The sequence below is a fragment of the Martes martes genome (genome assembly GCF_963455335.1).
Source record: "Martes martes genome assembly, chromosome: 8".
NCBI lineage: Eukaryota > Metazoa > Chordata > Mammalia > Carnivora > Mustelidae > Martes > Martes martes.
In genome coordinates, this window is record NC_137895.1 from 108,094,818 (window position 1) to 108,108,340 (window position 13,523).

Sequence of the window (13,523 nt, forward strand, 5' to 3'; positions counted from 1 at the left end):
GTGTCCCTGTCCATCAGAATGTAAGCTCCTTGAGGAACATTTTACCTTTTGTCTACATCCTCAAGATAATGTGGCAGAGATGAGTACACAATCAATGGGCAAAAATACTTGGGGATCTATTGGCTGGACCTTAAAGAATCTTCTTTCTAGACAGACTTCAGTAAAAGGCTAACTAAAATAACCTGAGCATTAAGGACAGTTAAAAGACACTGGTGGGCTCCACCTGCCAATCCCTATCCTTGGAGGTCAAAGGCATTACCGAAAGAGCATGTGTGTGGGAATGGTGCCAGAGAAAATCTGATACCTAAGGATATACTTTTGCTATTTAGATAACCGTCTGAACTCTTCCCTCACAGGGTGGTGCTTTTTACTAATGTTACAAAAGGCAGGTACCATCATGGAAAGAGTTAGCTTTTCTCGGTTCATGACTTTGGCTCCTTTATTGCTACTTCTGACAGAGCTACCTATTTATCCATTATTAGCAGAGCCTGGATGACTGAGGTGACTCATAGGTGACTCCCTCTCCTATGTGACACCATCTTACTATCTCCTCTGTCAAAAATTACCTACCAACGTAGTAATGGATGTACAATATTGTAATTTATAAGACACACGTATCAGAAAACCAAATATATTTCTCATATACATTTGGTCAAGGTCCACAGTTCCTGACTCAGTTCCAAATACTTGAAATTTCCTAGATAAAGGCATCTTTTGTTGTAATAATTAAGGTGAATTTTAGACCTCACCCAAGGGCAGGGGTTGGTTGCCAGAAGGACAAACCGTGGGATTAGAGGGTACCCCCAACTCTCCAGGGGAGAGGACTGGAGTTTGAATCAAACAATGCCCAATAATTTAGTCAAACATGACTGCAATGAAACCTCTGTAAAAACCCAAGAGGATGGGGTTCGGAGAATTTCTGGGTTGGTGAACACGCTGAGATGCAGGGAGAGTGGTGTGTCCCTGGAGAGGTGCCCCATGAAAGCTCTATGCCCTTTTTCCAAACCTTTGCCCTATGTATCTTTTCATGTGGCTGTTGATTTGTAGCTTTTATCATAGTCTTTAGCAAACTGGTAAACCTAAGTGTTTTCCTGAGTTCTGTGAGGTGTTCTAGCAAATGAAAAGAACCTAGGGAAGAGGTCACTGGAACCTCCAGTCTGCAGCTGATGGGTCAGAAGCACAAGTAACAGCCTGGGGCTTGTGTCTGGTGTCTAAGTTGGGGGTGAGGGGCAGTCTTCCAGGCCTGCTTAACCTGTGGAATGCGACACTATCGCTGGGCAGAGAAGATAGAGTCAGAATTGAGCTGAATTCTCATACACCCTGTTGGTGTCAGAGAATTGCTTGGTGTTATGGGGCTCAAGGGGTGAGGGACTCCCCCAACTCCTAGATTGGAATTGGGCCCGAGATTCCAAAAAGAGGTCATATAATGCCACCTCTGTGAGGACTCCTATTAATCTAGGTGTTTTCATTACTTTTGAATCAGTAAGACTGCCTCTCATGAAGTTCCTTCAGCACTCCACAGGAATGAGTACAGTAACCATCAATGTCTTTGGTGACCAGTTCAATTAATCTTAAAGAGTTTTCAAATGACAGGCATGCCAATCTGCCTCTGTCTGTCTGTCAGGCTTTGTCATCTATTTGTATAATTCTCCACCTTCTGCTCCATTAAGGTCTTTCATTATAAAAACAATACATGCCACAAAAGGCCAGGGCTTGAACACTCTGGTAAATTAGATTTAGATCCTGTGCAACAAGCTCTCAATTCATCAGAGATATGCTGATGCTAGAGAGTGACATCCTTCAGAAGCAAAGTGTGAGAATCCAGGCGGCATAAGATCCAGGCTGTCACTGACCTGTGACAAGAGATAGGACTTTGACAGATCTGTGATTTCCCCTTCCCTAAAGTAAAGACAAGAAAAGCCTCATCCTTTGTGTCCCTTTTATTTTAAGATCCCACCCTGAAGTAAGAAACAAGTGTCTATGAAGCCAGGGAAGTGATTTAGGTAAACACATGCCATTCTCATTACCATCACTGCTGAGTAATTCTATGCTACAGCCTGGTGATTTTAGGGAAATATTTATAAGAAGGAGTCTCAGAGAAAAAATAAACAAAGAGTAGAGGGAGATGGATGGGAAGGGTTAGGAGAGGCAGAAAAAAATGCATATATAAGAACGCAGTAAAGAGGCCCTAAGATCGGCTCACGTGGAAAATAGCGTCCGTAGGCCCAGTTTCTAAGTATGGCCTCAAGCGCAAATGGGCTTACCGTCCTCGATGTCATAGGCGTAGGCAGAGAGGCGCAGGGTGGTGGCACAGTACTCGCATTTGAAGCAGCTCCGATGGAAGAACTTGCCCTCAGCACTCAGCCTCTCCATCACGTAGACCCGCTTCCGGCAGAAATAGCACGTGTCGCTGCCTCCCAAGTTCTGTGGGAACTCCTTCTTAATCGAGCCCTGTAATGGGTGGCGGTGGGAGGCATGTCAGGGCAACACTTCTCAGGCTCACCTCCAGGAGGTGCATGACTTCTCCATATGTGAAACCAACACTCACTGTGCAACTGTGCTTTGAAACAGACTAAGCTGGCTCCCTCTGCTACTGGCTCTCCCACAACACAGCAGAACTATGGCAGTGACTGTCACACACGCCTTCTATGCAGCAAGCTGCAGAAGGCAGACTCTGAATCGATGTTTACCAACAGTCCAAAGGGAACCCCAGTTGGTTTTACAGAACTGCACAACAATCAAACCAAATTATTTTGATAGAATTCTGTTTTGAAGGTCGCATAAAAATACCTCTTCAGTGTTCACATGGTTCTACAGGGATCTGGGTCCCCTGGACTCTAGAGCAATCACTTTTAGAGATACTAAGTGCGTTTTTCCACAGGACATTCTAAACAACCACTCAGTCCTAGAAATTTAGTTACAAAATTCAGACAACCTTAAAAAAAAATTACCACATGGCAGATATTGGCTAGATATGTTACTAAGCTACTTAGAATTAACCAGGTTTATTTACCACAGCTGTGCTATATCTAGACAGACAGTGCCCTTAATACATCTCTTACCAGTTCCTTCTTGTCTAGAAGGGTTTTGGGCTGTTCTTTCCTTTGAAGCTGATTGGCTATCTGCTCAGCCAATGAGCTCACTCCGCCCGTGTACATCTTTATATACTTCTATTGGTTGGAGATTATAAAATGACCAGAATGAAGGGAAATGAGAAGGAAAAAAATAAATAAATTAAGAAGACAGGGAAAAAAAATCTTTGAAAGGTATAAAATGAATACAAGGTGCAGCAGCAAACCATGCCAACACAGTGCCCACAAGCAGGGAAACTTGGTGGTAAGAAAAACGGGTGTCCTTGTCCACACAGACGTATCAGGATTGGTAAGAATAATGGCTGCAGGAATAATTAAATTCAATAAGGGAGAACATAGTCTTCCATGTCTTTTTGGAATATATAGTTTAGGGAGGTGGGAAGACAGGAAGGAAACAAATATAGAATGGAATAAGAAGGGCCCATATCCTAGTGACTCAATTACATATAAAGAATGCAAGAGGAACAACTCCTACCAAGATGGCAGATGTCCAGATGAACAGCATGTTTCAAGCTGGGTCTGGGGAGGGCTTGGGAAGTTATTTCCTCATTTAGAAAGAAACCAAGCTCACTCTTGCAAGGCTGACTCTCCACTTGGGTAAAAGATGCCAACAGTCTAGTATTATTAGTGATGATCACCTTCCTTCTATTATTGCTTCACTCATAACCTGTCACATGCATCAAATATTCCTGAAATTTATCTGTAGAATCCTTCTTGGCCCATTCTCCCTGTTGACACATATGTGTTCTATCTGGGCACTACAGCTAAAACCTTCTAGACTGGGCCGGGCTTCTTAAACTCGGCTTCAGGAAGCTAACACGCACAGCCATGCAGACAAGTGGCTCGGTATAGTTTTGGGAAATCAGAATGCATTTTAGTCCAGGAGGGATTATTTTTTCATAGGTTGTGAAAAAGAGAAAAGAAAAAACCAACCAATTCAATCCTCTTTCTAGCAATGCGGAAGAAGTAACAAGAACCTACCAAATTTTGATTGTAAGCCTTCCTGCTAGGCAGCCTCGCTTTGAGCCTGTCCCAAGGGAATGAGGTCAAAGCCTTGCCGGCCATCCTTTAGAGACTCCACAGTCACCCTTCCATGTGGAGATGGTCAGGACACCCCGTGTGTGCGATACTCCTCTTGTAAACTATGTGCAACAGGACAGCTGCCGGCCGGGTTTGAGGAGTCCTCTCATTCTGAGAAACACACCAGGCCCGTTGTCTTGGGGATGTCCACAACCCCATTAGGAAGTGGTGTGAATAGATAATACACACCAAGCTGTATGTACGAGAACTGCTAGCCTGAGCAACGGCATGGCCTGGGCTGGGCAGGGACAAATAAGAGAAGCGCTCTGGGGGAAAACTAACTCCGTGTGAACTCTACGAGAGTAACAAGCCCAAATGAGCAAACAATTCTCCAAGGTTCTGCTGGAACCGAGGAGTCAATTCTGTTTTTCAATTTAAAATAAGGAGGTTTCCAAGGACTGGTGCCACTTGCTCATTAACCCCACAGCTTATACCGATTAGCAGTCGAGAAAAACAAGTGGCTCTAAAATCTAAACCTTCTTTTGCTGAGAGCTATCAGGGAAGCTTGTGCCTGGAACGGACTGGGACCAGGCAGAGCGGAGCAGATCGTCTAACAGCTGACACTGAGGGTGCGGGAAATTGTACTTCATTCTGCAGAAAGTAAGTGAGAGCACAGACCAGATGTCACACATGGGCTGGAATGCCAAGCAAGCCCAGGGTCCTCACTGTTCAGCCAGGACCCTTTCCTCCCACCAGGAACCGGGATATTCAGCAAATACAGCCCAGGGCTGCCCGTGTACAAAGGCACTGGTCACATTCAATTCTCAGAGATGTGGTAATATTGACAAGCATCCCCCCCAAAAGAGGTGGAGACTCCAGTTCTATTTTTTCTGGCATGAAAAGCAGATGGTTTCCTTCTCCCGGCTCTTTAAAGAAATAGATTAACTGTAGCAAATTGTTGGACTTACACTTTTGCCACCATACATGCATATGCTTCCGCACATGTACTGCATAGACTGCTCGAGAACAGGAAACATAAACAGAAAGGGCAAAAAGACCCGCCAATTGCTCTCTAAACTACTTTATAGCTGGATCAGTTCCATTGCAGGAAATAGCAGGGCTCATTCTTCAAATGAATACAATTCAAGAGGCACCCACAATACTGCATAATCACCACTCCATTGAAGAGATTTAATTACACTATGGCTCATATTTTGTCATACATATTAACATGAGGACACCTGGAATTTAAAAAACTAATGGCTAAAAAATATTTATTTTTATTTGATATAGCTGAAATATTATAAAAGTGGGTTTATTTGACAGAATTTGATGCAATGAAAGCTAGCAGCCTCTGTAACTTTGGTGTATGCTTACAGACCTCACATGCAAAACAGACAGACAGACGGGAGCGCGCGCGTGCGCGCACGCACACACACGTGGATTCCCATAGAAGACAGGCCAAAGTTAAGAGCACTGCAATCTCATTGGGCTACACAACATTTGTGTAGGTGAACTGAGGAGAGGCTGAAGAGGAAAGAGCATTGCCAAGTTCCAGGCTGTGCTACCTGTCGGAGGGAGTCAGAGGAGGGAGAGGCAGGGCGGTTGGAGGAGCGCAGACTAAGAGAAAGCTCCCACTGGTCAACAAAAAATCGACGAGAAGGTTCAGGCTCTGGCTACAAAATACAAGATGGAGAAAAAAAAATCAAAGGAAATATTAAATAAAAAGTTACATACTGACCTGAGTGTATGGAATTTGGGAGTTTTAGACCTTTATCTAAATAGTAAATGAAGTAAAGAAATATTCTTAGTTCCCAAAAGCATTAATGGCTCATTCAAGCCTTCCATTCTGCTTTTACCTCACCCTTGCCTCGTGCTTACAGTGAAGCTCGCTCTGGAACACGGTCACTGCAGTTGTGAGCTTCCTCTGAAAGCCTTGTCTTCTCCTGTTTGGTGGTTTTTATTCAATACACCCCAAGTGGCAAACACTACCAGCCAGGAGGCGGCAGAGGGCAAAGGTGGTGTCCTGCTCACACACACACTCTTTATGCTCTGCAGGGCCCCTCACTGGCGTGAGCTGGGACCTCTCCTGGACAGAAGGAGATTCTACCACCTTACAAACAGCGAACAGAGATAGCATATCTCGAGTGAAGCTGACTCCTTCTCCATAAAGGCCAGAAAGGTGGCTTTGCCTCTTCCTATTGCCAGTGCTCAGAGAAACTCTGCCTGCCAAGGAGCCAGCCAAATCCCGCACTAATCAGGAGAAAAGATCCCAAGTCTCCTGCAGACTGCATGCAGCATGTGTAACAAAAGTAAGCCACGATCCTCCATGGCCCATGCAGCCAAGAGCCATCCAGTCACCAGGGAGGAAGAAGAGGGCTGAAAGCTCTGGCAAGTGATAACTGCTTAGTTTCCTACCAGGTTCAGGGTGAAGGACGTGCAGCGTAGAGGGAAGAGGTACTATCATGGTAAGAGAAGCCAGCCCTCTGTCCCTCTAGCTCCAAGCAGATCCACGGCACCCCCAGTTCAGTGCTCCCCACTAACTTCACAACTTGAATGGGTGGCAACATAGAGTGTAACCACCCCTGCTCCAGATGCTCAGCCAGCTCACTGGCTCTCTGCTCAACATGCAGGGCAGGCTCAGAAACACTGACCCAAGGCAGGGGTTTGGGGGGTTGGTGATCTCTGTAGAAGAGCACCACCCACCACAGAGAAACAAGACAGAAGGTTGCTCCCCCAGAGAAGGCAAAGCAGTGAAGATGATGAGAAGACGGGGGCGGGAGGGTGAGGGTGCAGGTGAGTGCACAGGCAAGATTATGGAACAGTGGAGTGAAAGTCCTGGAAGAGAACATAAACGTAACCCTTAAAGGTATCTAGACAGGAACCCTGCAGTGAAGAATCCGGAAATCAGCTCATTGGGAAAATGCTACCCTTCCTCTGGGCATTGCAGCCCCAGACATCTGATAGCTTCTCCTTGCCCATCTCTCCTTTTCCTTGACACACTTCCCTCTGTTCTTCTTTGCTTAGGCTCTGTTTCATAAAAAATCATCAGGACCTCATTTAAGTATGAATTCCCTGAAATGTAGGGCTTGCCCGTCTCCAGGAAATGCCTATTTTTCTTTTTGAGAGGAATACAGCCTAGGAAGAAGAAAGAAACAGCCTGGGCGCACACAGTGCTTGTGGAAGGGAGCAGCCCCAGCAGAAGAGGAGGCAGAGCAAGGCTGTGTGAGAAAGGGATGTCCTCTTTCCACCTCTACCCCGGCCTCTTCTCCCTCACCCAGCACCAATCCCCAAGTGGTCCTGACAACACATAGCCTACCTGCTTCTCGCGTGGTGACAGGGCCTAAGGAGACAGCACTAGCTTCCTTAGCTGTGACTCTATTTCTCAGAGAGCAAAAGCAGAGAGGTAAAAATAAAAGAAAAAGGCCCATGCGAAATTAAAAGATGATTCTTCACTCTTGCTGCAGAGCTATACCGACTTAGGGACTGGGTTTAAGGGTAACAATAACAACCCCCAAAGCTTCATAAGATAAGCAGGCTTTTTAAAAGGGGCATCTCTGTTATTTGTTGAATGATATGATGTCCAGGTGTCATCAGTAATGGCCCCTTCAGTTTTTCAGAAAAGAGTAGCTGAAGCTTTTCACTACATATCCCCATCTCGTCACCGCCTTCCTTCCTCTCCACCCTCTTCATACTTACAAAATCCCCACACCAGTAAGAGCTTTGGCTGTCTCAGTATTTCTACCTCTAGACCCCTGAATGTCAAAAGATAGAAGCAAATGCCACCTGCTTATTGATCTGAATACTGGGCAGATGAATGCTCTCCTGTGAATGCTATTTACACGGGTCAACGCGGTTAGCAACAAGAATTCTTGCTCTTGGCTGGGTGACAAGAGTGCAGAAAGCAAGGGGAGCAGGGACCATCCCCACCTTCCCTCTGCCCCCCCACCACAGCGTGCCCCATCTGTTTGGCCCTCAGCATCCCATGCCATGGTTCATGCTCTTTTACCCTCTCCTGATGGGGACTCTGCTTGCCACGGCTGTCAGCATCAAGATCCCTGTACGTCTGTTGGCAACAAAGTAGAAACTTAAGCTCCATCCACATGTTCTATGTGGACCTACTAAGTGACAGTGCCAGAAATTCAGAATTCATTTCAACACATATTCCCTGCCCCTGACATATCCCCACCCCAGGTAACCACAATCCCATCTATATCAAATCCCATGACCCTAGGACAACTCCTTGTCCAGCACTCTGTCCATCTGGCCTCCAGTAAGGTCAACCACAGATATAAAGAACTATGGTTAGTACCAAAGTGGAACAAACGTATTTCTTTCACACAGTGGCACAAGATCAGAGGCATTAAATGGAAGGCTTAATAGGAGAGGCTGGTTAGGAGGGTGAAGTTTTCCACAAGACATTAGAAAGGAAAGGTGGGGAGATGGAAACTGGCTGGAACAAATGGCCATTACAACAGTCCAGAGGAAACTCCAGGGTGGGGAGTGGTCCTTGAATAGGAACACGGGACCAGAGCATTATTTGTTAAAGGGAGACGTGGACAATGACTGGAAGCATCTTCAGTCGACAGACAGGAATATGTATGTGACAGGGATGGAAATCTGGAAGACAGGCATATGGCTGCTACCACCAACCTGAGGAAACCCCACTATCAGCAATCACACAGGGAAAGGAAAGGCTACTCTTACCACTCTTTGGATTACTTCTGAGGATTCAGCTTATGGCTGTGTGCTGGTGGAAAAACTAATCCAATGCTGGTAATGGGGCCCATGAGCACACTGTCTCCACAGGCAGGATGAGGCCAGAGCTTGGGCTCAAGTCACACCCCAGATTCAACTCCTGGCTCCATTACTTACTGTGTGAACTTGTACCAAGTGCTTGGCCTCCCTATCCTATGCCTCAGTCTCCTCATCTGTAAAATGGAGGCGATAATAGTACCTGCCTTGTAGGGTTACTGTGAGAATTGGTTGAGATAACACAAGAAGAGCTGAGAATACCACCTGGATCTGAGTGTTAGTTCTTATGTAGAGATAAGGTACAGCATAATCACTAAACCTACAGTGGCTCAGTTCTTAGACCGAGGAACACAGTGTGGGTCAGTGTGGGTCTTTTCAGACACATTACTAGGGGTCACCTTTTAAATAAGCCACCTTAGTTGAGAAAATGTCTTTCCATAGCTCCTGCCTTTAAAATTAGTATTTTATTTTATACGGATATCCTACAAAGGTCAATATGTATTCTATAAATGTACTTTATATAAGTATCCTTGTTGTCCCCTTTAATCTATGTCTGTGGTTAACTGCTCTGGAAAGCATTTTTTAAGTGAACTTCCTGGAGTGTGAGTAGGGTAGACAGGAAGGGCAGGTGTTTGCTAGCACAAGCTGGATAAGCAAGAAGCAGGGCTCTCAAAATCAGAAAGAACAAAACTCATAAAGTGAGGCCCTATAAAAGTCTTCCAAAAGCCCATCTAAATATACCTCCTTGGGTAGCAAGACAAAAGTGGCTGCTTTAAATGAGGTTACATAAAAATGTGCTGCTCTTCAGGGCTTTTGGACTTTGCATCTGCAACAAATATAGTTTTAGTCTGTGCTTGCATAGTTGTTTTCCTATCATGTGGGACTAGATTCAACCAGCCAGGGTTTGAATGTATTATGTGCCATCCTGGGGTCTGATCCGGAATTGCTCATTTGTAGTAATAAGGTTGCTTCTGCTACAAATGCTCTTTTTGTTTTTTAATTGTTAGTTCTGAAAAGAGGGAATCCTGATTTGGTCTCCACCCTAGCCACCTACACAGGCAGGCAGGCAGGAAGACAGAGACGAGGACCACGGAGCATGCAGAGAGGATCACCTGCTGGCTGCCACGCGCCCGACAGGGAGGTGGAGTAGGGGGAGGAGAGAGCGTGATCACTTTTTTGGGGCAGGTCCGAGAACGCTCCTTTTCCCGTCGCTTTTACACCAACAGACACAAATAGAGAGAACATTGGTGAAACAGGGGCCATGTTCAGGCTGGTTCTGGAAGGATTAAGAGCATTTACCAAAGCCATCCCTCCCGTGCCTCTCTGTCCTCCATGACAATCGCTGTGTGGTCAGGGAGATGGCTGGTCACAGTCAGCGGCTGGCCTCCAGGCCATACTTGCGCTGTCTGGTAAGTGCAGACCACACGGGTCATCTCTGAAGCTGGTCTTGGGACAGAACTTGCATGTAACACTTTCTAAATGCCAGGGATCAAGGATATATCCTTTGTTGGTTTTATCAGGAAGTTGAGGATAGAAGAAATGAGCTCGGAGGTAGGTAGAGAGAAAGGGCACACAGGCCGACCATCACGAGGGGAGTGTGGAGACCGGCCCCCGAGGGCTCAGTCACCTGTACACCCACCAGCAGCAAAGCAGCATGCTCCCTGAGTGCCAACCGAGACAACACCCTGCCATGGCTTCCCTCTCCTCAGCCTCTGGAGTGTACTTAAAAGGTTCTGGAAAACCACCAGGGAGATAGAAGAGTACAGGAAACAAAATATAAGAAAATAAGTACATCTGTCACTAACCGAACACCATATATATCCATGGATTATTTCCCCATTCTCCCCCTCTCCATTGTATTCCCTTCCTGTGCATCTATAACTTACAGAACTTTTCGGTGCTTAAGAAACAGTTACTTATTTCCAGGCCAGAGGAATCCTCCATTTCCTCATGCCCACAATGACCGCGTGGGGCAGCACACAGGGGGAGCCCAGGAAGGAGAAGAAGGTGTGGAGCTTGTAGGGCCCGGGGAAACAGCCCCCCCCCCCACCGTTTGTTTCCGCCTCTCACGACAATTTACTTCCAAACCAAGACTGGTTAATATGCAGAGTTTGCCTGCTGGACCCATTTCTGAGATCAAATGGCAGAGGTGTGGGGAGAGAAGAGCCAAAGTGTTTATTTACATAGGAAGGTAAAAAAGAGAAGCCACTGGCAAGCCAACTATTACTCATTTTCCCTCTTCCATACCATGACCAAAGTTAAAACTGATCCTCGTGCCACCTCAGCCACCAGTGATTGCTTTGCCACACCCTCCTGCCTCAAGTCAAACCTCTTCAAGAGAAACAGAAAGTGAGTCACTGTAAGGTCTGGCTGGTAAGCCCCTCATTCCTAAAGGGAGCTAATGAAGGCCATCATCGGGATGAGTCAGAAGCAGAGGGCCACTGGAGTTCCTCTGTTCCCATGTTTCTGGAGCACTAGCATGTTCCTGTTCTCTCAGGAGATAAACTGACAGGGCCAAGACTCATAATACCATCCCTGATTTAGTGTTGAGGAAAAATTACATGTAACTGTGAGTTACAGTTCTTTCACAACCAAGTAATTTTACAATTCCCAACTCTATCCAGCAACGATCTAATAGGATTTTCATGGCTCATGGTTTTTCACTTACCAAGATCTACCCAGACACTCCTTCCAACTGTAATCTCTGGTGCCCACCCCACAGAAGCCAGGTTTGACTTCAAGGTCTCTATTCTGTTGCCTGTGGAGCCTAGCAATATTTTACTTCATAAATTACCCAGATGACAACCTAGCTGTTATGTCTCCATGTAGCACCGCGCACAAGGTCAGAGGCCATCAGATACTTCATAAACAGGGGAAACACAAGCAGGCCCACCAACACTAAGCTCCTGATGCCCCTTCAGTACAGCTCCACCAGGTGATGAGCTGACATGCCACTCTTCACCAGGACAGAGGCTTGGCTGAGCCAGGCTCCTCGGTCACACTTACTACCCTCGAGACTTCCCAGCAAGCCAACCCAAAGCTGCTCTGGGCATGTGACATTTAAAGTCATCTGTTCATCCACTACACGTGTTACAACTGACTTCCCTTCCCCTTTGCTCTTCCTATGTCAGGTGACCTTGATGAATACTGTCAGAATCTAGAGTTTGGGGGTATCTAGAGTTCACTTTCTCCTTCAGCAGATCCTCAACTAAAAATTACCTTTCAAATCATACATTCCACCTAGACTTCAAGGCAAAGGGGAAGAAAATAAAACGGATTTTCCAATGAGTTTTGTTTGTTTTCCAGAAGATGTCCTCCAAATACAGAGGAAGCAGCAGCTTGGCTTCTGTTATGAGTGTGAACATCGCTCCCCAGCTTCCATCTCAGCCTCCTGGAGCCTGCCTTTAATGTGGCATATTATTTAAAAGAGGTTAGAAAGGAACTTTTGCCCTGAATGTAATTCAAATAAAATCCAATTGCCACTCCCCAGCACCTCCCAGCAATAGCTGGCACTCCATAGCATAAGAAGAAATCAAGGGTCATCTCACCTGACCTCTCAGAATCTTAGTCCTAGATACCAAACCACAAGACAGAGAATCCAGGCTACACTTTCTAGAGCAGGACCTTGCTCAACTGTGACTTGGGAGAAAATACAGTAGAGGCCCCAATGCTACCGAAGGGTTTCCTATTATCAACCAGCTGACATCCCTCCATCCCTCTGAAACAAATAAAAATCATAGTTCAAGATATTTCTTGGCTAACATTTCCCTATTTAACATGAAAGTCTCCACTGCCCCAATTCTCAGCCTTGCTAAGTTCAGGATTCTCTCTCCATTAGTTACAAGGACACATGTAAGCAAAAAGTCAACTTGGGTCAAAGGTTACAGTGGTAAAGCGGAGAAGCTAAGGTACCTGGAACAACTTCCCACAGAGCTTCAGCTAGTTTGAACACCAAATTACCACCCACTCTTTTAACTAATTTCTCAAATCCCAAGGAGTTAAACAAATCATGCAATACAATCAGCACTGTCTGTTAAACTGTTCCCCAAAGCTGCTACTCAAACAAGTACAGAAGCTTCCTGTCCTTGGGAGCCGGGATTCTAAAGTGTAGGCCTCAGCCCTGGCTGACTCAGAGGGATGAGTAGGTTGGGAAGGCCCAGGGAAGCAGCACCCATTTTGGCCCCTGGACAGCTCCTTTACCTGTTTCCACTGGGGGGTGGGAGCAGGGCGACCCTGCTCAGGTAGGCAGCAGGACGGCTGGCTGACCCCACGCTCTTGTGTCGGCTGTGACACACAGGCCAAGTATGGGTGGGGGACAGGACATGGAGACAAAACAAAATAAAATACATTAAGGTAGGAGAAGACACAAAAAAGATAACGGTGGACAGACATACATCTATGAGCGGGGAGTGGGAACAGACACAGAATTAATTCTTAGAAAGTTACATTTACAAAGGAAACAAAATACCCCACCCCACAAACCAAAAGCAAATGCAAAAGGAAAAAAACGAAATCAGAAGCTGTAATTTTCACTCTCCTCTTCCCTAGCTCAAAGCTCTGAACCTAAACTACTAATTCTGGTTTGGAAAACTAAACTTTCTACTCAAAATGAGGAACACAACCTTCTCTTAGGGGCAAACTTCCTCCTAAGGAGAG

General features: G+C 45.9%; 1 protein-coding gene across 1 annotated transcript in view; it reads right to left on the reverse strand.

Moving 5' to 3' along the window:
* Positions 1–13,523, reverse strand: part of MICAL3 (microtubule associated monooxygenase, calponin and LIM domain containing 3) — a 195,512-nt gene that overhangs the window by 78,922 nt on the left and 103,067 nt on the right. Inside the window, exons 17-22 of the mRNA XM_080812092.1 lie at positions 13,068–13,151; positions 9,980–10,078; positions 8,122–8,178; positions 5,681–5,788; positions 3,063–3,170; positions 2,265–2,451 (exon numbers count right to left, since the gene is read on the reverse strand). Coding sequence (XP_080668218.1) covers positions 2,265–2,451; positions 3,063–3,170; positions 5,681–5,788; positions 8,122–8,178; positions 9,980–10,078; positions 13,068–13,151 — 643 coding nt within the window. The remainder of the gene's footprint in view (positions 1–2,264; positions 2,452–3,062; positions 3,171–5,680; positions 5,789–8,121; positions 8,179–9,979; positions 10,079–13,067; positions 13,152–13,523) is intronic.